This window comes from Grammomys surdaster, unplaced genomic scaffold (genome assembly GCF_004785775.1).
Source record: "Grammomys surdaster isolate TR1022 unplaced genomic scaffold, NIH_TR_1.0 125863, whole genome shotgun sequence".
In the NCBI taxonomy this organism is placed as follows: domain Eukaryota; kingdom Metazoa; phylum Chordata; class Mammalia; order Rodentia; family Muridae; genus Grammomys; species Grammomys surdaster.
This window is the reverse complement of record NW_021620689.1, coordinates 1,143,059-1,164,287: the sequence shown is the minus strand read 5'-3', so window position 1 is coordinate 1,164,287 and position 21,229 is coordinate 1,143,059. Positions and strand designations below refer to the sequence as shown.

At 50.7% G+C, this 21,229-nt stretch overlaps 1 protein-coding gene across 2 annotated transcripts in view; it reads left to right on the top strand.

Moving 5' to 3' along the window:
- The window catches only part of Grik3 (glutamate ionotropic receptor kainate type subunit 3), a 208,077-nt gene that overhangs the window by 144,251 nt on the left and 42,597 nt on the right, over positions 1 to 21,229 (top strand). For both annotated transcript variants that reach the window (XM_028790109.1, XM_028790110.1), the window contains exons 5-9: positions 476 to 529; positions 8,629 to 8,802; positions 9,526 to 9,669; positions 14,377 to 14,484; positions 17,759 to 17,872. In XM_028790109.1, the coding sequence (XP_028645942.1) occupies positions 476 to 529; positions 8,629 to 8,802; positions 9,526 to 9,669; positions 14,377 to 14,484; positions 17,759 to 17,872 (594 nt within the window). The remainder of the gene's footprint in view (positions 1 to 475; positions 530 to 8,628; positions 8,803 to 9,525; positions 9,670 to 14,376; positions 14,485 to 17,758; positions 17,873 to 21,229) is intronic.

Here is a 21,229-nt window from a genome sequence, read left to right as displayed (position 1 = left end):
TGGCATGTCGTGTGGCCTGACAGGATCAGGGAAGCATGCAGGTTTCATTGCTCCTGGGGGACACTCATGCTGGGGACATCCCTCTCAAGCCTGGCTGAGTCAGGGAGTTCAACCATGCAGAGCTAGGCTCTTAAGGCAGCCCAAGCTTCTGTCTGAGTGACAGGTCCAGAGATACTGACTGAAAATCCAGACAGCTGGACATCTCCCTGCTAGCCTGAAGAGCTGGGGACTTATGGAGAAAGTGGCCCAAAACTCCACAATGAACCCCCCCCCAGGTGATTTTTCTACACATTTGTGGTAGGAACTTGTTGCTGTCTGCCAGGCAGTCCATGTCCTACCCAAAGTCTCACTCTAACACTGAGCAGATAATCTTACACAGTCCACAGCCTTTCCTGTCCCCCAACTCCCCCGCCCTAGTGAATAGAGGGCTCTCAGGGTATTCCGTGCTGCCGGCTGACACTCTGCTTCTCCACAGGCCATGGCCATGGGCATGATGACGGAATACTACCACTTCATCTTCACCACTCTGGTAATGTACCTCCGGGTCCTTCAAGGAAGGGTGGGACCTCCTTGAATGAAGGTTACTTGACCTGGGCCTGGGCCAGCCTGCTGAGGACAGGTGCTATAGTTGGAAGAGAGCTAAACCTTCTTAAGGTTCTAGTGTCACTCCAGGTGAGGCCACAATGAAATCTTTGTGACCTACCCACCTTTGAAAAGGCACAGGCATGGTCCCTGGAGCCAGAGTGGAAAACAGCTTCTCTGTGGACTAGTGTGGGGGCCCTGGGTAAGGCACTAACCGTCCATGCCTCAGTTTCTTCCTCTGCAAAAAAAAAAAAAAAAAAAAAAAAAAAAAAATGGGCTTCTACCTTCTTGGGAGGCTTGGTAAGCTGATTAGGCCCAGGGGTGAGGGCAGAGCTTGGTTGGTGTAGAGCTGGAGAGAGTCCGTTGCCTCTCTTCAGACCTCCTAGGTGGTGCCTCGAAAGACCACCTAGGACCCTGCACTATCCATGCTGAAGTCAGCCCCTTGCAGTCACTGGGACCAGCCCACCTGCCGGCTCCAGATGGGTCCTGTCCAAACTCTGAGAACATTTAAGGCCATTTAAACCCATTAGAATAATTAGTTGTGGTCTGAGCTCAGCAGAATGATGGCATTCTGTGACCAAGAGGGCACCAGCGCTGCGCTGCCTAGCCTTGGGGCCGGCGGCACCCACCCTCCCTGCCATCCCCCATTTGGGGACCTGTAGCCCCCACCTCTGCAGCCCTACCATCTTCGAGATGATTTGTTCAGTATAGAGCACCCACTACCATTCATTTGGACCTACCTGGTGATTCTGTCTTCCTCTTCACATCTGGCTTTGGTACAGCCGGCTCGTGATCTCAGGTGACAGCACAAAGAGATACTAGGAGCCGTGGGGCTGGTAGAAGATGGGATGTTTGCGGTAGGAGTCCTAGGAAAGCAGGTGCTTGAGCGAGGCCTTGAAGAATCAACAGGAGAGCACCAACGGTTGGGGGAGAGAGGAAGGGTATTCCACACAGAAGGAAGCGCGTAAGTAAGCAAAGACCGAGGCGCGGGTTAGCTCTCCAGTGATGGCAGCCTCTGAAGAGTTGACTCACTCTGGAGTTGGAGAACCTGCCATGCTCTCACAGGTCCGGGTTGTATTCTTAGTTTGCAGTCTGCCTCTGTCAGACTTATACCTCAGCAGCAGGCCGTGGCTGCCGTCGAGGGTTTCTCTCGAGCACAGTATAGTCACCGCAATACCCTGATTGTCACACAGCACCCTGTGCCCATGCAGAGCTCAGGGTCACCTTACCCATCCTGCTGGCTGTGAATCAGACCTGGGCACCTGATCAAAGTACCTTGGGGAGACAGGGACCAGGGGCTGAGACCAGACACTTTCTCCCTAAGGGCCCCCACCTCACCTCAGCTACTTACTGCCATTCTGTGTCCTAGACAGTCACCAGCAGCTTAGGACAAGGTGCCCATTCCCTATTGGGGCTCCAGACCAAGACTAGAGATGGCAGCACTCTCATGCCCCATCCCTACCCTGTTCCTTCGGCAGCGATGCCACTGTCCATGGATGTCAAGATCAAAGGTCTCAGAAAAAGCATTCTAGCACCCCAGACCTCTTGTCTACCCCCACGCAGGGCCCCATTCATCCTAGACCTTGCTTCCCTAGCGCAGCTGCTCATTTACCTGACAACCACCAACAAATGCTGGCTTCCTGGCTCTCAGCTAGGAGGATGAACAGCGATGGGCCCGACCCAACACAAAGCTCACACACAAGTTCTGAAACTTCCTTCTGAGAGCAGGGCTGTCTGTAGTGTCCACGGAGTGCCTGGCCCCCAGCAGGTGCTCTGTGATGCCGGAGCAAGAGATGAATGGATGAATGGCCACCATACAAATTAGACCGTAATCAGCAAGATCAGTTCTCATCATCACTGGCAACAGGCAGTTAAGATCATGAACTTCAGTGTGTCTGATTGGGAGTAAGATACTTCCTTTGGAAGGGGAGATGGCTCGGTGGTTAAGAGCACTTGCTGCTCACTCAAGTGTGAGAACCAAGTTCAAATCCACAGAACCCACATAAAAAGCTAGGTGTGGCTATATGCACACTTTCAACCTCAGCCGTTGAGGACAGAAGATGGCCGGGGCTTCCTGGCTCCATGTTCAGTGAGAGTCCTTTTTCAAAGAGCAATAGATCAGAACACCCAAAGTCTTCCTCTAGTCTCTGTACAAACGTGTGTGTATGTGTGTGCGTTTGTGTGTGTGTGTGTATACACCATATACACCATATACATACCACTCACACAACACCACCCAAAAAAGATGCTTCAGTTCCTTAGACAAGGCACCTCCCTTCTCTTTGCCTCAAGCCTGTATCTGTAAACATTGAAGATAGTGATGTTACTTGAGAAGGGTGAGTCCAGAGCATCGAGTGTGGGAGATGCTTGGGACAACACTTGGCACTCACAACCATGTAAGGGTCAAATTAACCCGTTGAGCACCTCCTGCTTTGCTTCCTGTGTGTCCTCCATCCCTCACAACAAATCTCAAGGGAGCCGTGACACTCCAATTTCCCCAGAAAATGGAAACCGAGGCTCAGAGAGATGACTCAGCAACAGGCAGGCAGCAGGAACTTTCTCCAATGCAAGCTTTCCAGCTGCCAAACCCTCTTCTGACAACTGTCACTGCAGAATCCCTAGCCTCCTCTGGCAGGTAGACTCTTCATGATGTCCGGCCATTATGGTCCAGCATGGTGATTGACACTAATGGGGTAAACAGAAACCTCACGAATCCCAGCAGTGCCCATACTTAAGGCCTTGCCTGCATCCTCTGATTTCCCCTTCCAGGCCACCAGAGGAGAATGTGCTATCTGCTCCACAACAAATGATGGGAAAACGGCATCTGGGCATCACATGATTTGCCCAGAATCTCACAACTGATCAGTGACAGAGGGTTAGGGTCTTACACTGGGTCTTGCCCTGTGGCTGCTCCAGAGCACTCATCTTTCTCCCACCCCCATTCTGAGGGCTAGGAGACCAGGCCCTTCAAGGGATACGTGGCCTCCACATTGCAAGCAGACAGCTTTACAGAGAAATGTGTATCAGATGTCTTCCACAACAATCCCAGTACACTGCCCCCATGTGTCAGGGCATCCACTGTGTCCCCTGGGTCCTCTTCCCCTAGCACAGCCTGTTGCCAGCTTCCAGATCTTCCTTCCAGCCCTGTTGGCTCAGGGTTCTACCTCGTGACTCTCCCCTTTCATGCCCATTGGTCAGTGGTAGCTGCGTTGGGAAGGGCAATGGTATTTGGCATTTATCTTAGAAAATATACATCATCAACCTTTCCCCTCGAAAAATTTCTCCAAAGTCACTTCTCCCACGCAGAAGACATTTTAATTACCCTAGCTGCCATTATCCATGTCAGGCAGCTTTGAGCCGTTCCCAGATAACCCTGTGCTAATCAGCCCCAGCTGAGGCCCTGGTGCATGTCATGTGTAGGTAAGAGCCTGGAGGTGAAAAAAAAAGAGAGAATTATAATAAATTAATAGATAAGCAATCACAATTAATGCCACTTCCCGGCAATAACAGTTACATCATGGGAAAGATATTTTCATCTGTCGTTCCTTGAGGCCATGTTTCCTGAGCATCGGCTTCTTCCCATTCAGACCCATGGGGTGCTAATGAATTAGTCTATTATGTTATGCTGAACGTTTCTAAAAGGTCCCCAGTCGACAGTGAATTCAGTGTGTCAACATTTGGCATCGGAAATGCAACTTTTTGCCAAGCTGCAGAGTTGCCCACAGTTCACCGTGTTGAGCACTTAGGGTCTTGGCCCGGGGTAGTTTGAACAAAAAACCACGAAAACAAGAGCTGGACAAAGAGGCCTCTTCTCCAGCAACTCCATGTCACTGCCATCATACCATAGGGATGGGGGTGCTGTGTGCCACTGGCCACCGGAAACTTTGTAGAGAAGCCCAGATGGGAGACCGCCATCGAGGGAGTAACTCCATGCCCTGCCACACATTAGAACTTACATCCAGACTGTCCCCTGACTGCCTCAGCTCATGCTTTGGATACTTGTTCTATAGCTGGTGGTGGTATTTTTGGAGACTCTAGGACCTTAGGAGGTAGGGACAGCTGCTGAAATAGATCCTTCAGGGTCACACGCAGCCCCTGGGTCCTGCCACACTGTCTGTTTCCTGGTCCACCACGGTATGAATACTTGTTTCAACACATTCCTTCTCTGCAGTGTCAACTGCTTTCCCTCTGTTCCCCTGACTATGATGGGATCCAAGTGTCTGAAACCGGAAGCTGGAATAAGTCTTTATTTGCTTGAGCTGGTCTGTCAGGGATTTTGTCACAGCCATGAAAAAAAAAGCAACACCCCCTTCACCCCCGCTGCAGCTAGGGACCAGGGAGAGCAGCTTTACTGTCACATGAGCCTTCCACCATCTTAATTCTGCGACCCCTTTTACATTTCCTTATGTTGTAGTGGCCTCCAACCATGAAATTATTTCATTGCTACGCCATAACTATAATTTTGCTACTGTTTTGAATCATAGTGTAAATATCTGATATACATGATATCTGATATGTGATCCCTAAGGGGGTCTCAACCCACAGGTTGAGAACCACTGCTCCCCACCAAAACAGAGATGTCATCCTTTATACAGAGTCAGGTTGGCCTCTGGGCCCAGAGATGGGTAAACTGAGTCAGTGGCCCTGGCAGAGCCTCATGCTGAGACGGCTGAGCATCAGACATAGACCCTGAAGCTCAGCTCCAGCCCCAAACTTCCACACAACACTGCAAAGCAAAAATCTGCCTCACTCTCTGGGACTCCCTGGAAGGGGCTCTTAGGCCTAGGTCTAGGAGCAGACTTCCATCAGAGGCTCACCCTCCTTCCAAGGCAATTCTCCAACCTACTCCCAACTTACGTCCTCACAGAGAGCCTCCAAGGAGGTGAACACTGAAACATGCAGGATGTTACTAGCCTGGCTGACCTGATGCTTCTTTCCACAATAGGGATCAAGAATGCTCAGAAACCCCTTCTTTCCACAGCGGGGCAGGGTCAAGAATGCTTAGGAGTTCATAAGGATGGCAGACCCCAGACCTTAACAGTCGCTGCCTGTTAGGATGAAAGCCTCGGGTCCCAGTACCAGAGCTGGGTCATTGATAGACTTGGGTGTGTGTAAAGGAACAATCAAGGGACACTTCCAGGAAGAATCGCTACATGTTTGAGCCTCAGAGAACAGATGCAGACACTTTGAGCTACCCATGTCTCATGGCTGGAATATGTACAAAAGCATCTGGCTTAGGATGAGAAGCTCGGGAAGGTAGGGAGGGCAGAGGTTGTTCAGTGAAAACTGGAGACGGGCATGGGAAAGCAAGATGCAGAGGTAGAGTTTCTGAGCAGGTGATGTTACAGAATGCCATAGTCCGAGAAAACCACAAGCAACAAGAGTTTCTCTAGCTCACAGTTCTGTGGACTGGGGAGTCTGAGAACGCAGCACTGGCCTCTAGTGAGGACCTGCGTCTTCCTCGTGGCATGGTGGGTGAGCCAATGGAGAGTGGGCAGACCAGGAGGTCGGCCGAACTCCTTTGGAAGCCTTCCTCACCGGCCTAACCCACTGCCTCTTGAAGTGTTGCTCAGGTTACCTCTTCTGCAAACCCCACCCTGACCCCAGTGTTCTTCACTCACATAAAATGAGGAAGAAGTTCTGAAAGTTAAAATGGCGTGATGGTCACCAGACTCACTCTCCACTGAGATTGGTACCGTCTAGACACCCTCTGGCCATCTGAGTGTTGACTCCCTTCCCTACATCCTCTGCTCCTATCCAGCTTCCTCCTCATCCTAAACACTGGCCTGGAAGCAAGGCCATACAGTAAATTGTCCCTTGATAGTCATAGTATTCACAGCAGGGTGGGGGTTGGCTCCAGGACCCCCTTGGATAGTAACTTCTATAGATGCTTGTAACAGTTAGGATTTCTATTGCTGTGATGAAACACCATGACCAAAAGCAACTTGGGGAGGAAGAGGTTTTTGGTTTTTTCATTTCCTTTTCTACGTCACAGTTCATTATGGATGAAGTCACGGCAGCAACCCAAGCAGGGCAGGAACCAGGAGGCAGGAGCTGATGCAGAGGCCATGGAGAGTACTGCTTTCTGGCTTTTTTTTTCCCTTATGTTTATTCAGCCTGGTTTCTTATAAAACCCAAGACCACCTGTCCAGGGGTGGCTCCACCCACTGTGGGCTCAGTTCTCCTCCATCAGTCATTAATCATGACAGGACCCCGTACGGAGACTTGCATTTTCTCAATTGTGGCTTCTTCTTCTTAGATAATTCTAGCTTAGATAATTCTAGCTTGTGTCAAGGTGACATAAAACTAGACAGCACAATGCTCAAAGTCTCTTGTATAAAATTGCATCGTATTTACATATTCCTAATCTATGCTCTTGTCCTCCTTAAATCAGCTCTGGATATCTTACAGTACACAATACAAGGTAAATGCTGTGTGGTTCACTGTATTGTTATGGAATTATGATGAGAAAGAAAGTCTGAATATTCAACATATGTGAGCAATTTTATATATACATATACATACACACATATATACAGAACCACGGAGAGAGGAGGAGGGAGATACCTCCATGGTTGGTTGAATTCACAGATGCCCATGGTCTTGGAAGGCTGACTCTATTTATTTGGGAAGATTAGGATGAGCCTTTTTTGCTTGAATTCCAAGTCCTCTTCTCTGACACGGAGAGATGAATACATGCAGTGCCTTCCATAAAGGGTCCTCCTGGGAATGCAGGAGGAGCGGGAGTTTGGCACCAAAAAGGGGCATCTCAGAGATCACAGGACACCCAAGCATTGTGCCATGTCCGCTTTATGGGTTCCAGCCTACATCCCTTTTAATGATCAGAGGCTGACACTGGGGTAGGGGTGAAGTGGGATGGGCTTCGGATCAAGCTGGAAAGCAGCTTAGTGATGGGAAGTGGGAAAGAACAGAGAAGGGACTCAGTTTCCCCAGTCCTGGCTTGCAACCAGTCTCTGTTATCCAAGAATTTATTTTTGAAACATATCAGCCTGAAGAAAGAGTAGATGGGATGTTTCTGAGTCAGGAGGGAACAGCCCGGCCATGAAGCACTGCATTTGAAGAATGATATGAGTATTGGGGTTTGCAGGGACATAGAGTAGAACAGCCGGGTTACACACAAAAGAGATTAATCTCCTGCAAAGCAATAAAACCACAGCCTTAGGGATGACCTTTTGTGTCAGACACAAATCTCATGTTAACTAGAAGTTTAGGCTTTAACCAGTATTAACAGTAGTTCCTAACCCAGCAAAGTTAGGAAGCCCCAGTGACCTGCAAGCAACTATTTCCTGTGTGGAAAGCCCATGATGTTTCTCTTGTGTCTCTTTGAGCTTGGAGTCATTGTGAACCTGTGGTGCTCTCTTTGGCTCCTGTGAAGGCTAACTACCCCTCCACATACTCTCTTCTCTGCTAAGGGGCAGCCAGCTAGTCCCACTCTCCTGCCTCTTGGCTCTTTGCCTCACCAGCCCATTGGCCTGAGCTGAGGCTGCAAGAGGGTCCAGAGCTGCCTGGACTGTATATCCTGTACTCCTGAGCTGTAGGCTAAGCCTTCTCATCTACCATGGAGAGTCCTCGGACAGCTGTTCCTAGGAAGCAGGGTGAAAAGGCCCTGAGCCATGAGACAGAGGGAGGAGAAGGCAGTAGACTCCGTTGGCCTCCATTCGCCTGTCTAGGAAGGAAAAAAAATACTCTAGCCTTTTCACCTCCTTTGGTGTCACTTGGAGATGCCCAGGTCCCGCACCCTTCATCCTCCCGTTGTGAGATGGTTCCTCAGGGTTCTGTAAAAGGAAGTTAACCCCCATTTTGTAGATGAAGAAACAGGCTGATACTTCCATAATCAGCATGTGAGGTCAGTATCAGGAGAGCCAAATGGCCTCTGCATCCAGTCCTCCTGTGGGTAGTGCAGTTACCTTTCATGCACAGGACTCTGCAGGGAGCCACAGCTCAGTCCAGGAGTGCCCAGGCCCATATGGTAAGGGGGAGCTGGGACACCCCTTATCCACATCAAACTCTCTTGTCTCTCTTCAGGATCTCTACGCATTAGACCTGGAGCCCTACCGCTACTCGGGAGTAAACCTGACTGGGTTCCGCATACTCAACGTGGACAACCCCCATGTCTCAGCCATTGTGGAGAAGTGGTCCATGGAGCGGCTGCAGGCAGCTCCCCGGGCAGAGTCAGGCCTGTTGGATGGTGTGATGATGGTACAGTAGGCAGATGGACAGATAGACCCAAGGGGCTCCCTCTCTCCCTCCTTCCTTCTTCCTTGCTCCTCCTCAATCCTTTGTTCCTTTTCTCTCTCTCTCTTTCCTCCCTTCTTTCCTTCCTCCCTTCCTCCCTCCCTCCCTCCCTCCCTTCCTCCCTCCCTTCCTTCCTTCCTTCTCTCCTTCCTTCCTTCCTTCCTTCCTTCCTTCCTTCCTTCCCTCCTCACTTCCTTCCATCTCTGCATAGAACAATTCAAGACCTGCCTAGACCTCGTTCTTTCTTGACTTTTCTTCTTGCTAGTTACTGAGGACCTTCAGTAACTAGTACCTCCATATATCAGCCAGAGACCCCGGGGACAACAGCCCACCCACCCACCAAGGGCTGCCTCTAATAGAGGCGTGGACTGATTGAAAATGTCTTCCAGGGAAAGGAGCTAAAGGCAATGGATTTAGATTGTGATGGGTAGATATGAGGCTGGAAAGGCAAGAAAGGAATGAGGAGTGGGTGGGGTTAGGTGACGAGTTGGGCAGAGGGTCTGGAGAGAGAACCGTAACTGCAGAGAAGAGGGTAGTACTGGGGTATCCATAACAGGGCCACTGAGGCTGACCTGTCTTCAGGTGAAAGGATAGGGCTCTCTCTGGGCCTGAGGGCATATTTCCTCCCCGGGGTCCCATGAGAGGAGCTGAGGCAGCAGCCCTCAGACAGGCCTGTGCCCCCCACAGACTGACGCAGCCCTGCTCTACGATGCGGTCCACATTGTGTCTGTGTGCTACCAGAGAGCGCCGCAGATGACCGTGAACTCCCTGCAGTGCCATCGGCACAAGGCCTGGCGCTTTGGTGGCCGCTTCATGAACTTCATCAAGGAGGTGAGTCTTACGCCCCTCAAAGGATGCTCCCTGCAGCCTCCAGTGCTCAGAAGTAGCCAGAGGGCTGGAGTGCTCAGGTTTGGGGCTCAGACAGAAGTGGTTTCTGCAGCATACAGACTGGGACAGGTCACCTCACATCTCTGCCGCTCGGTTTCCCGGGTCTCAAAGGGGACTGATTAGGTCCAAGTGACTGATTAGGCCCAAGTGATTAGGTACCCTTTCTGCCTGTCATTCTGGATGCAGGGTTTATGGCACCCATCTACAGAAAAACACACGCAGGATCTCACGTGCCATCGCATCAGTGCTGCCTAAGAGGCTTGGAGTGAGATGACCAACTCTCTGTTCCTCAACTCCGAATTGTTGGGAAGGCAGAGTAAAACCCAAGACCTGAACAGCATCTAGTCTCAGTAACTAGCAAGAAGACAAAGCTAGAAAGGAAGAGGTCTAGGTAGGGCTATCCTGGGCTACAGTGAGTAGGTGATCATGACCAACACCAAGGGGCTCAGGTGAAGCCCTCTATGAAGATCCAGATTCATATTCTCTCTCTCTCTCTCTCTCTCTCTCTCTCTCTCTCTCTCTCTCTCTCTCTCTCTCTCTCTCTCTCTCTCTGTGTGTGTGTGTGTGTGTGTGTGTGTGTGTGTGTGTTGCTTTGGAGTCCTCCCATTTACTGACAGCCATTGCCTAAGGGTTGGTCTCAGAGCTGTGCCCCCCCCCAGCACAGCAGGTGTGACAGCACTGATTTTTAGTCACCATCATCTGCAGTCACTCTAACTTCCTTTTGGGTACTGGGTCCCAGCCAGAGGGCCTGCAGCCAACACTGCTGCAGGGACCCCACCTCTTCACCCCTTCCCCCTTGGAAAACATGAGGCTCGGCCATGAGTGCCCAAGGGAAGCAGATTACCCACTGCCCAGCCTAGTAGAGAAGTCCCATGTCCCCTCCTGGGGCTCTCCTACCCAGGCTGGGGAGAACACTCCCGTCTCTTACAGAATTCTTTCTGTTCTTAGTGCCGTGGGGGCCAGGCAAGAGTAGCCACGAAACGCTCGTGTTCTTTCTATAACTGGACACTTTCAGAACCCAGGTACCCTGCAGAGTCCGGTCTCCCCTTTGTCCGTTTCCACGTTGCCCATCTCTCTGTCTGACTGCGTGACAGTAAATCATTTTAAAGACTTGGCATTTCCGAGAGGAGCTGGAAAATACCAGGCCGGAGTTCAGAGCGTGTGAAGCATCTTTCATTTAGCGAGTCCTGAGCTGCTGCTAGGAGGGGGCGGGTGGGCAGGGAAATGTCACAGGGAGGAGCTGCCCGAGGCTCCCTGCCCTGCCCCTGCCCACCCGCCCTCAGACAGGCCGCACCTGCTGGCATTTAATTCCTCTGAAGCTGACAGGGAGGAAGGCCTCCTCTGCAGGAGCTAGGCAGCTGAAGACACCTGCTGAGATTTCCCTGGGGGCCAGTGGATAGCCTGAGGGTGTGGGAAGCCAGAGGGATGGGGAAGCCAGAGGGTTGGGGAAGCCAGCCTGAGGGAAGCCGGGCCTCCCTGTGAAGTCATAAGCAGAGCGGTTCACCTTCTCTGATGTGGCTTTTAATCTTCGTCCCCCTGGCACCCACCAGCTTCCCTAGTTTGGGGTGTGTGTGTGTGTGTGTGTGTGTGTGTGTGTGTGTGCATTTCAGATGTGCACATTCCTGTGGAGACCAGAGGTATATATCAGGTATCTCCCACTATAACATCTGCCTTGCCTTTTTTGAACCTGGGTTTCTCGCTGAACCTGGTATTCACAGATTAGATGGGCTAGCTGACCAGTGAGCCCTGGAGATCTACTGCCTCCCCACACACACCCAGGGCTAGGGTTACTGACATCCGGAACCACATCTGACATTCTCATATGAGCACCAGGGATCCGACTCAGGACCTCTTGCTTCTGTGTCAAGCATTTTACTATCTGAACTATTTCCCCAGTGTCTCAGTCTATCTTTGAACCTCAGTATTCACATCCGGGAAATGGAGACAATGATGACCCCCCCACACTTTGCAGGGTCACAGTGGAAGTTCAACGGGCTCCCTAAGGGTAGTGTTGTAACTCTCTACTGTAAACTTCCTCCTGGAGCCTGGCCTTGCCCAGAGGTCTGCTCCTTCTCCCTAATTGAGAGCCAGCTCCATTTGCAGGAGCCCATTGGGTTCCAGAACTCACAAAGGAAAAGTGATAACCCATAATATTCAGTCATGACCTACATACAGGCATGATACTGGGCACTTCGCCCACCTCTTTTAGGGCCCGCAGACCAGTTGTTGGCTGGATCAAGTCTCTTTGGTTCTGCAGCCATCTGGGGCTCCAGGGTGCTGCCTCTGAGTCAGGACACCTTTTGTCCATCTACCTTTTAGGTGGGGCAGAGGAGGGATTGAGACAGAGTCTCAGTAAGGGGCCAGGCTGGCCTGGAATTCACAATCCTCCTGCCTCTAATCCAGCTACCATCTACCATTATCCAGAAAAATCCACAGGGATTCCAAGCTGCCTAAGAACAGGGAGACCCTCTAGGCCTTTAGTTAAGATCCAGAGATAAGTTTCCGGGGCCTGGGAACTTGAAAATGTGATTGTTGCTGGTGCTCATCCCAGGGAGAGGCCAGTAGCCCTGCTCAGAATGCAGGGTTATATCCAAACCAGTGCTCAGCTGGCAGGATACCCGCATCCAGACCTCCTGATTCCCTCACCTCTCCTCTAGATACCTCATTCATACCTGCCCCTACTCACAAGCCTGGATGAGAAACATCACCCCCTTCCCTGCCACCACTGGCTGTCTTCCTTTTTCCCAATCTCCTTTATGTACCCCAGGACCGCAGGGTGAAGACCCAGACACAGTGTCTTTTTACAGATACTGCAAAATACCCATCAGCATTAGCCCCAAGGAGAAGGAAGAGGAAAGGGGTCCAAATGAGGGGGTGAGGCCCTGGGACCAGAGGTCTAGCTTGGCTCTGCCTATTGTATAGTGCGAGGGTTGGGGCTCCCAATACTATCTCCCTCCAGGCTTGTCCCCAAGGTTCCTGTCTGTAACATGAGACTCATGATCCTCACCTGGCCAGCTCTCGAGGCCACTGGGGAAGTTAAGTGATAGAAACAGCTGGTTGTGTCTTATGGAATCAGCTCTCTGTCTAGGGAAGTGACTCCAGCAGTAAAGTGCCTGATATACAAGCATTAGGGTTGAAGTTCGGGTCCCCGGCACCCACATATAAAGCTGAGGACAGCATAGATCTGTAACACCAATGTCAGGAAGGCAGACTGATAAATCCATAGAATTCCCTGGCCTACCAGCCCTCACTGGGTCTGTGAGCTCCATATTCAGAGAGAAACACTCTCAAAAATATAAGATGAAAGCCCTGGCTCTGCAGGCAAGAGCTCTTGCTGTGCAATCCTGAGGACCCAAGTTCAAATCCCCAGCACGCACATAAAAGCCAGGCATGGCTGCACATGCCTGTAGCCCAGTCACTGAGGAGCAGAGACAGATGGATCCCAGGAGCATATTGATCAGCTACCCTAGATAAAAGGGCAAGCTTCAGGTTCAGAGAGAGCTTGTCTCAAGAGAATAAGGTGGAGAGTGATAGAGAACAATACTTTCACCCTCCAAACGGCCATGGGCACCCACACATGTATATGCAACATATAACAATAATAATAACAATAATAATAACATAATTAATAATTATTATTATTACTTTAAATAAGGTGGAAATGACTGAGAAAGATATTCAACATTGACCTTTCACCTCCAACACATCTGCATATACACGCATACATTTCTATAGGCGCACATGTGCAAACACAGAAAAAGGTACAACACACACATATACACACACACACACACACACAGAATGGTTACTCGGGACCCCCCCCAGGAAAAAGACAGTCTAGAACAATATCCAACACTGGCAAACCTGAAGCAGTTCTTCCCATGAACAGGAATGGCTGTGGGCTATTCACTATTCACAAGCCCAGGACTTGCTCAGACTGTCCCACCCTGGTCTGGGTGGGAAGATAGTCTGCGTGAGGTTACGCCTGCCTCTTTTGTTAATATCAACAAGGTAACAGGAGCTGCTGTTTACCCAGGGCCTGAATTAGACCAGGCCTTCTCTCTGGGTTTCCTGGCTTATTTCACTCTCAAAGCATTTTAGAAAGATGGATACCATGATTCGTCCCATTTTCTAGCGAAGAATCTGAGACAGAGAGTATTCAAGGTCCCACAGCTACTGGAGTTGACCGAAGCACTTGGAGCCCAGAGTTCACAACTGTGTTATGGAGCTGAGACAGCAGGTTGAGGGACTTTGTCTCTGGGGCTAATGTTTCAAGGATGCGGCTTTGTAACCAGAGCCTTTGGTGGGTCTCATGTGCTCTGCTCCCCTGCCTCCCTGGCCCTCCCCAGGGATCTGACAGGGCTCCCCCTTCCCAGGGCTTCGAGGCGGGGGCTCATTTGAGCGCATCCGAGATCGATGTTGTACATGAGGAGGGGCAGATGTAGAGCTGGCTAAAGAGCGTAATAGAATTTATGGAAATCGCTGGCTCGCACCACAGCCCGAGCAATGATGGAGGTGATTATTAATTAATCATGGTCTTGGGGGAACAGTATCAGTGCAAGGAGTAATTAAAATGAAGCATTGTACAGTTGTACCGAATGATGATTTATGAGCCCGAGGAATTGCCGCTCTGCCCTCTCCCCTCCGCAGGCTCAATGGGAAGGATTAACTGGACGGATTGTTTTCAACAAAACCAGTGGCTTGCGGACTGATTTTGATCTGGACATCATCAGCCTGAAGGAGGATGGCCTCGAGAAGGTGCGTGGGCTCTGGCGGAGGCTCAGCAGAGGGCCAGGGATGTTGGAAGTGCCTTCCACAGCCCGTGGGCTGAGGGTCAAGATTCATTGCAGACACGCCCATGAAATTCAATGACCCAGCATGGCTTCTGCAGAACTGTGGGCCAGAGGAGACTGTAGGGTCCTGTTACACTTGAGGGTGCCAATCTCAGTGGCTTAGCTACAGCAGACACCTATGACCTCACGCTTTGAGCTAGGCTTGTCAGGGAAACACACTCAAAGACTTGTGGCACAAACTGGCTGTCTCTAAGACCCTGAAGGGGTCAGAGATAAGGACATGTATGTTCTTAGGTTAAACTTTCTAATCTCTACAGACTGCCGACTTGGGGTATCAAGTTCATGGTACCTGTGAGGCATTTAAGCAAATATGGAGAGATTGCTTGTCTGGGAGATTGAAAAAAAATCCTTACCTCAAAGAAATGTTGAAGTCCTTGGGGTCTGGGCTCCCCAAATTCCAGCTCCTCAGATCACTGGTTCCAATATGTGATCAAAGAAAGCAAACCTTGGAGCATCTCGTCTGGCCAACAGAAATGCTGTAATGAGGCCTATGACAGGCTCCAGGAACACTTAACATGTGCTACGAAAGTCAGGCTGCTGGGCCAAGAAGGGGATTTAACCTGAGGCCCCAGTTTTCAGCATCTGGAGGAGCCAGCAACTCAGCCACACCCATCCCGCTGCAGGTGGTCCCTGAGAGCCACCTGAGTTCCCTTCCAACCCTGAGATGTGCCTTGTATGTGATACAGAGAGCAACAGCCAGGAAGCTGGAAGGACCCGCTGCTGTCACTGGTCCTCGGGGCAGATTCCCATCCTCCCTTCCTGCATGCATGGTTCAGCCTCTACAGAGGGTCACTGTAACAGCCTCCTCTACCTTCTCTCACACTCTCATCCATCCTGAAGGGACGAGCAGATGGAGCTTCACCAAGTCTAGTTCCACCTTGCACATGGCTTCCCGATTCCAAGCCAGTGCATGCTGCAGCCCTTATTAAGGGCCTTTTAGACTCTGAGAAATTCTTTAGCTAGCCTCCCCACCCAACCCAGTCTCTTCAACTTCCTGAAATACTCCACAGTTGACTCATGGTCCTGCCCTCCTAAACTTCTGAATATCATCCTATCCTGGTGCCCTGATTGTGAAAGTGGCATCTGCAATCTCCCCCCACCCCGCCTGCCCACCCCAGATGTGGACCTGGCTCTTAGTATTCCTGTGGCCATGACTCTCCCATTCTCTCCTGAGTCCTCCCAGCCACCATACAAGGAGAGGTGACCAGAAACCTTCATGATTCATTCAACAGCTACCTCATGCCACCTGTGGCGTTAATTCCCAAGGGCAGGGGCCCTTCCTAGGATCACTGAGGCCCACTCATTGCTCTAGCCCTAGGTGTACTCCATGGGCTCCTCAATCTTTGTTAAGCTCATGGGTGCTGGAGAGCAGGCGCCCCTGCCCTCCTCCTCACCCCTCTCCGGCAGTACCATGGCTGACATGCTCGCAGGTAGCCATCCTAGCTTTGCTCTCTTGGCCACTCATCTCTAGGAACAGCATCAAATTCTAGGGATAGTAGATGGATGGCACACACGCCACCGCTTTCCACTCCTGTGCCCATGGCAGGCATCAGTAATTGATCACTGGAACACTCTTTCCATCTGAGCCCACCCTGCAGCATCTATCTCCCAACAGCCCTCCAGGCAGCTGGTACAAATTGACCGTAGCTAATACTCAAGGAAAACTCTATTATCCCTGGATGGAGGTTGGCTTGCCTGGTGCCCACTAGAGGCTCCCAGTCATAGCCACCTGGGCCTCTGAGCAGAGAACCTCTTCTTTCCCGTTCTTTCATCTGAACTTTGCCTGGAATCTACCAGTATACCCAGTCAGGGCTTAGAAGAGCTTGCTGGGCTGAGGCTCCTTGCTGTTCACCCAGCTCTGCTTGCTGAATGCCTTCTGCAACTCACCCTCCTGCCTGGCACCCAGCCCTCTGCTCAGCATCTCCGCACTGAACTTGGCCCACTTTAGAAGAGAACCTCTTCACTCTCATCTGCCTGCCTCCTTCCTTGTGGCCCCAGTGGTCCACACAGGCAGAGAGCGTGCTGAGCCCTCAACACAGCCACAGCCTCCCGTTGCCTCCTTCTGTTTGCTAAGCTGGGTCAGAGCTGATCCAGCTAGCTCCAGCCGGTGGCTTTGGGAGGATTAAGGCAGAATTACCCAAGCATAATTACGTATCTCCCTGCTATCTGTCGCGCACAGCTCTCTGAGTGGGTTGTTTGCACTTGGCCTCTCTGTTTAATTGATTAGGTTTTCTGAGTACCCCCAACTGGGCCAAGGACAGAGTGGGCGTGCCAATGCCTTCCTTGAGAGAGAGAAGCCAAGATGAGGCCCAGCTGGGAAGTTTGCTCAGAATGCACCTGCAAGAGGCCTAGGGCTTTAGAATGACTTATAAAAAAATGTATTGCACTTATTTATTCATTGGGTATGTACGTATGGAGTCGAGCCACTGTGCACCTGTGGACACCAGAGGGCAACTTTCAGGAGTCAGTTCTGTCATGGGTCCCAGGGATGGAACCTGGGTCAGCAGGCTTGGCAACATGTGCCTTCATTTGATGAGCCATCTTATCAACCATGAGGTGACTTTTAAACTCTACCTCTCCATCCTTCAGCCTCTGACTTGATATTGATAAGGATGCTGCGAGGAGTTTCCGTGGTGACAGGGTAGCAAACCGCCTTCAGCCATAGTGCATGAGTTCACTAGTGCAGTGTTGTCACCCACAACAGCTTCCTGTTGAGGCTGGCCTGCTGCGTGTTCACTACAGCCCCTCCTTAGTGCACACATGTGGGGCACTTCTCGCTCACCCCAATGGGAGCATCATTCCGGGGTGGTCCAGGCTTTGCAGGCGTCTGGCCTGAACGAGACCCATTGAGTGAGCAGCGGGATGCCCAGTGTCATACAGGAGGTGGCTTTGGCCCTTACAATCCCTGCTGGGTATCCGCTCTGCTTCTCCTGCTCTCTGCAGCCACTCTGCATTTCTCCTTCAGCTGAGACTGTGTCAGAAAGAGGAAAAGGAAAAACCTCACACCTCGGAGTCTCCACGGAGGAGGGAGGGCAGCAGGGTTGTCATCAGAATTGTACCCTCAAAACACACAATCACAACGACAACGGCTGTGGCTGTGACCACTGGAAGCAGATGGCCTTCTTGATGAGGAGAAAGGAAGGACTCAGCACCTGTTTTTTGTCTGTCTGTCCATCCAGGTTGGAGTGTGGAGTCCAGCTGACGGTCTCAATATCACTGAAGTTGCCAAAGGCCGAGGTCCTAATGTCACTGACTCTCTGACCAATAGGTCACTCATCGTCACCACTGTCCTGGTAAGATCCTCACACCCTGCTGGAAGGGCCATCTGTCCTGAGAGACCACTCCATTTCCCACCTATCACATCTTGGGTACCCCTTAGGAGGCTCTCAGGAGACCAGGACACAGTAGCAGAGTGGATCACAAGAAACTTCTAGGGAGGTTCAGGAAGCTCCTAGAGGAAGGTTGGAACCCAGGACCTCTCCTTGCCCCCCAAGAGAAGGAAGGCTGTGTTTGCTGTTTCTCCCACTGTGTGCCACCTGCTTTCTTAGTAGGACCACAAAAGAGACTTGAATCCTCATCACAACTAGGGTTCTGTTCTCCCACCTGAAGTCCCAGGGCCAAGGCTTTTCCCTTGAGCCTTCCCTTGAGCAAGTGCTATGAGCCCCTCCGGCTATGGCAGGTGCTATGGCCACACTGGAGAGCCCCAGGAGCCTGGACACATGCCACACTGTGCAGAGTTATGAATCTCAAGAGCCAGAGGCTGAGACCTCGCCCCGTGAATAGCACCACATCCCTCCATTCTCTGTAACGAGTCAGTGGATCTCCTCTTCCCATGATGTTTAGATGGGGGTCACTCCCACCTGCCTCCCCGGTTGAGACAGTTCAGCCAGACTCCTTCTCCACGACTTCTGTTCTCCTCTTGGATCATTCTGATTCAATCAGGAAGTGGCTTGTGGCCTCTCCCAGGCTCCCTGCACCCTACAAGTTGCAGCCACTGCTGTCCCTTACTGAACTGTGCTGTGCCCATTCTTCAAGTGTGACTGCCTTCTAGGACGCACAGAGACAGACAGAGGCTCAAAGAAGGCCCTCCCCGGAGAAAGGAACCTCACCAGAGCTAAGAGGAAGCTGAGCCCTTTGGGGACCAAATGGGTACAAGTAGATCTTTTAGAGTATAGCAACTAAATCTGTGCGACATCATACCCGGATACCTGGGCTTGTTCCTCTTCACGAAAGCAATCTTGACCCACCATGGGTCAGGCCTGGACCCAAGTCTTGGGAGCTTTCCATGGTGATTGGATGAGGGTAGCTTCCCCTGCCTCTCCAACTGAAGCAGGTCAGCCAGGCTGTACTAGATTATCCTCCTGTCCACTGTGACTCACCATGTATGTATTCAGTGGCTGAGTGGGGGGGGGCACCATGAAACAGGGAAGAAACTATGAAATACCCACATTCTTCTAGGAATCTCAAGGACACTGGAGTACCATACATATTGAGGAGAATTTTAGCTGGTGTGTCTCATCTCTAGCCCCCCAGAGTCATGGTCACAGAGAAATCCCATTAAAGACCATAGAAACTGACTAGGTATTGTGGACATGCTGCTGATAGAGCTGGGAGAGGGAACCAGGGAGGTATAACCCTGCCTTTGTCAGGGCAAGAACCCAAGACGACTTCTAAATAGTCATACGCCCTTGCAGTCTTTAGGGATCCACTTATTAAGGAGACAAATACTAAAACCATAAGTCAAAAAGACCTCAACAGGAACAGGAGGAAAACTAATGTAAAATATAAATGATAAAAATAAACAAAACGCACCCAGGGACTTAAGGGAGACTGAGGAGCCATTAAAGGGGTGTGGACACGGGTAAAAATAGGGAGGACGAGGGACAGCAAGAGGAGAGCTAAACAGAAAGGTTAGGCGGGAACTAATGAAGAGAAAATGAGGTAAGGAGAGATAAAAAGGGAAGATATTAAGGAAGACGAAAAATTAAATAATTTACAACGCTGGCTAGACAAGGTAAAAAGAAAAAATGTTCAAGCCAAAAAAAAAAATGTCAAAAAGCAAAAGGATGAAAGTGTGACAACGGCAAAATATAAAAGGGTAAAAAATAAAATAATAAAAAGGTGGTAAAAGATTAAACACAGAATCTCATGAAATGAGAGGTATAAATAAAACACCTCTTGCAAGGCAAGATTAAAACGAGGTGAGAGAGAAAGGTGACCTCGGAGATGAGGAGGAGAAATGGTTACAGGCGCCGTGGAGATACACAACCGCGATGCAAGACTCCAAATGGAGCCGTGACGGGCTGAGGACTCCCCAGCAGGATGCAAAACACGGCCACCTCGAAAGGCCAATGGGTCACATCTCATGGAGATGGTAGCTGCCCCTGTGTCAAGAGTGAGGAGCTGGCTTTAATCCCAGCACGCAGGAAGCAGAGGTAGGGGGATCCCTGCAAGTTCAAGGCCAGCCTAGTCTATGGCATAAGTTCCAGGATAGCCCCTCCCTTCTCAATAGAGTATGAATTGTTCTGCAGAAGCACAAGGGGTTTTTTTGTTTGTTTTGCTTTGCTTTGCTTTGTTTTGCTTTGCTTTGATTTGCTTTGCTTTGCTTTGCTTTGCTTTGCTTTGCTTTGCTTTGCTTTGCTTTGCTTTGCTTTGCTTTGCTTTGCTTTGCTTTGCTTTGCTTTGCTGTGCTGTGCTGTGCTGTGCTGTGCTGTGCTGTGCTTTGCTTTGCTTTGCTTTGCTGTGCTGTGCTGTGCTGTGCTGTGCTGTGCTGTGCTGTGCTGTGCTGTGCTGTGCTGTGCTTTTTTGTTAGAAGAACTGAATCAAGCAAGCAACCCAAGCTTCTGGTCAGTCCATCTTCACAGTTTCTTCACCATTGTAACATTGGTCCTCAACCTGCTGGGCTCATTCCTTTCCCAGAACTGGCTGGCTCCCAAGAACCCCAGGAGGACGTGGGAAGATAAGCCTCTCTTGGCTCATAGCCTGGGCACAGCTCCACTGCCCCGCTGCCCCTTAGCCTCCACTCAGCTGGGTAGAAATGGCCAATAGCTCTTTGGCACCTGTAGGAACAGCGGATGAATAATGGCTGAAAGCACAGACTTTGGGGCTGTGACCTGGCTTCTCTGTTGACATACTGTGTGGGCCTGAAACATGACTTTCCTGGTCTGTGCCTGTGGCCTACCTTACAAGGAAGAGACGGGAGCAATCGCACCTACCTCCTAGAGTTGAGAGGGTGGATGTTCATAAACTCGTGTGGGGTGAGTGCAGTCATTGCAATGTATTGCTACTGATTATGTATTCAGAACCCAGTGAGCTCAGGTTGACTACAACATGCCAACCACGTATGGCCCTGTATGGCTCTGAAGTTCAGAGCCCTGAACTTCACCAAGACTGAGCACAGTCAGAGTGATGATTCCTGGCATTTGGGGCACATTGTGTTATGAACTTTCAATTCTCACTTGAATGTTTTTCAAGCCCAGTGCCTTCTCCTGGGCCTACCTCACATCCCCTGATCTGCCCTGGGTTCACACTCTGTAGTATGGTTTTAACGTTTGTCACATCTACCCAGGACCTCCTCAGACCCCTAGCCTCTCAGAGAGACATAAGGCTCCAGGTTGGCCTCTCCCCTCCCTCTACCACAGTCTCAGCTC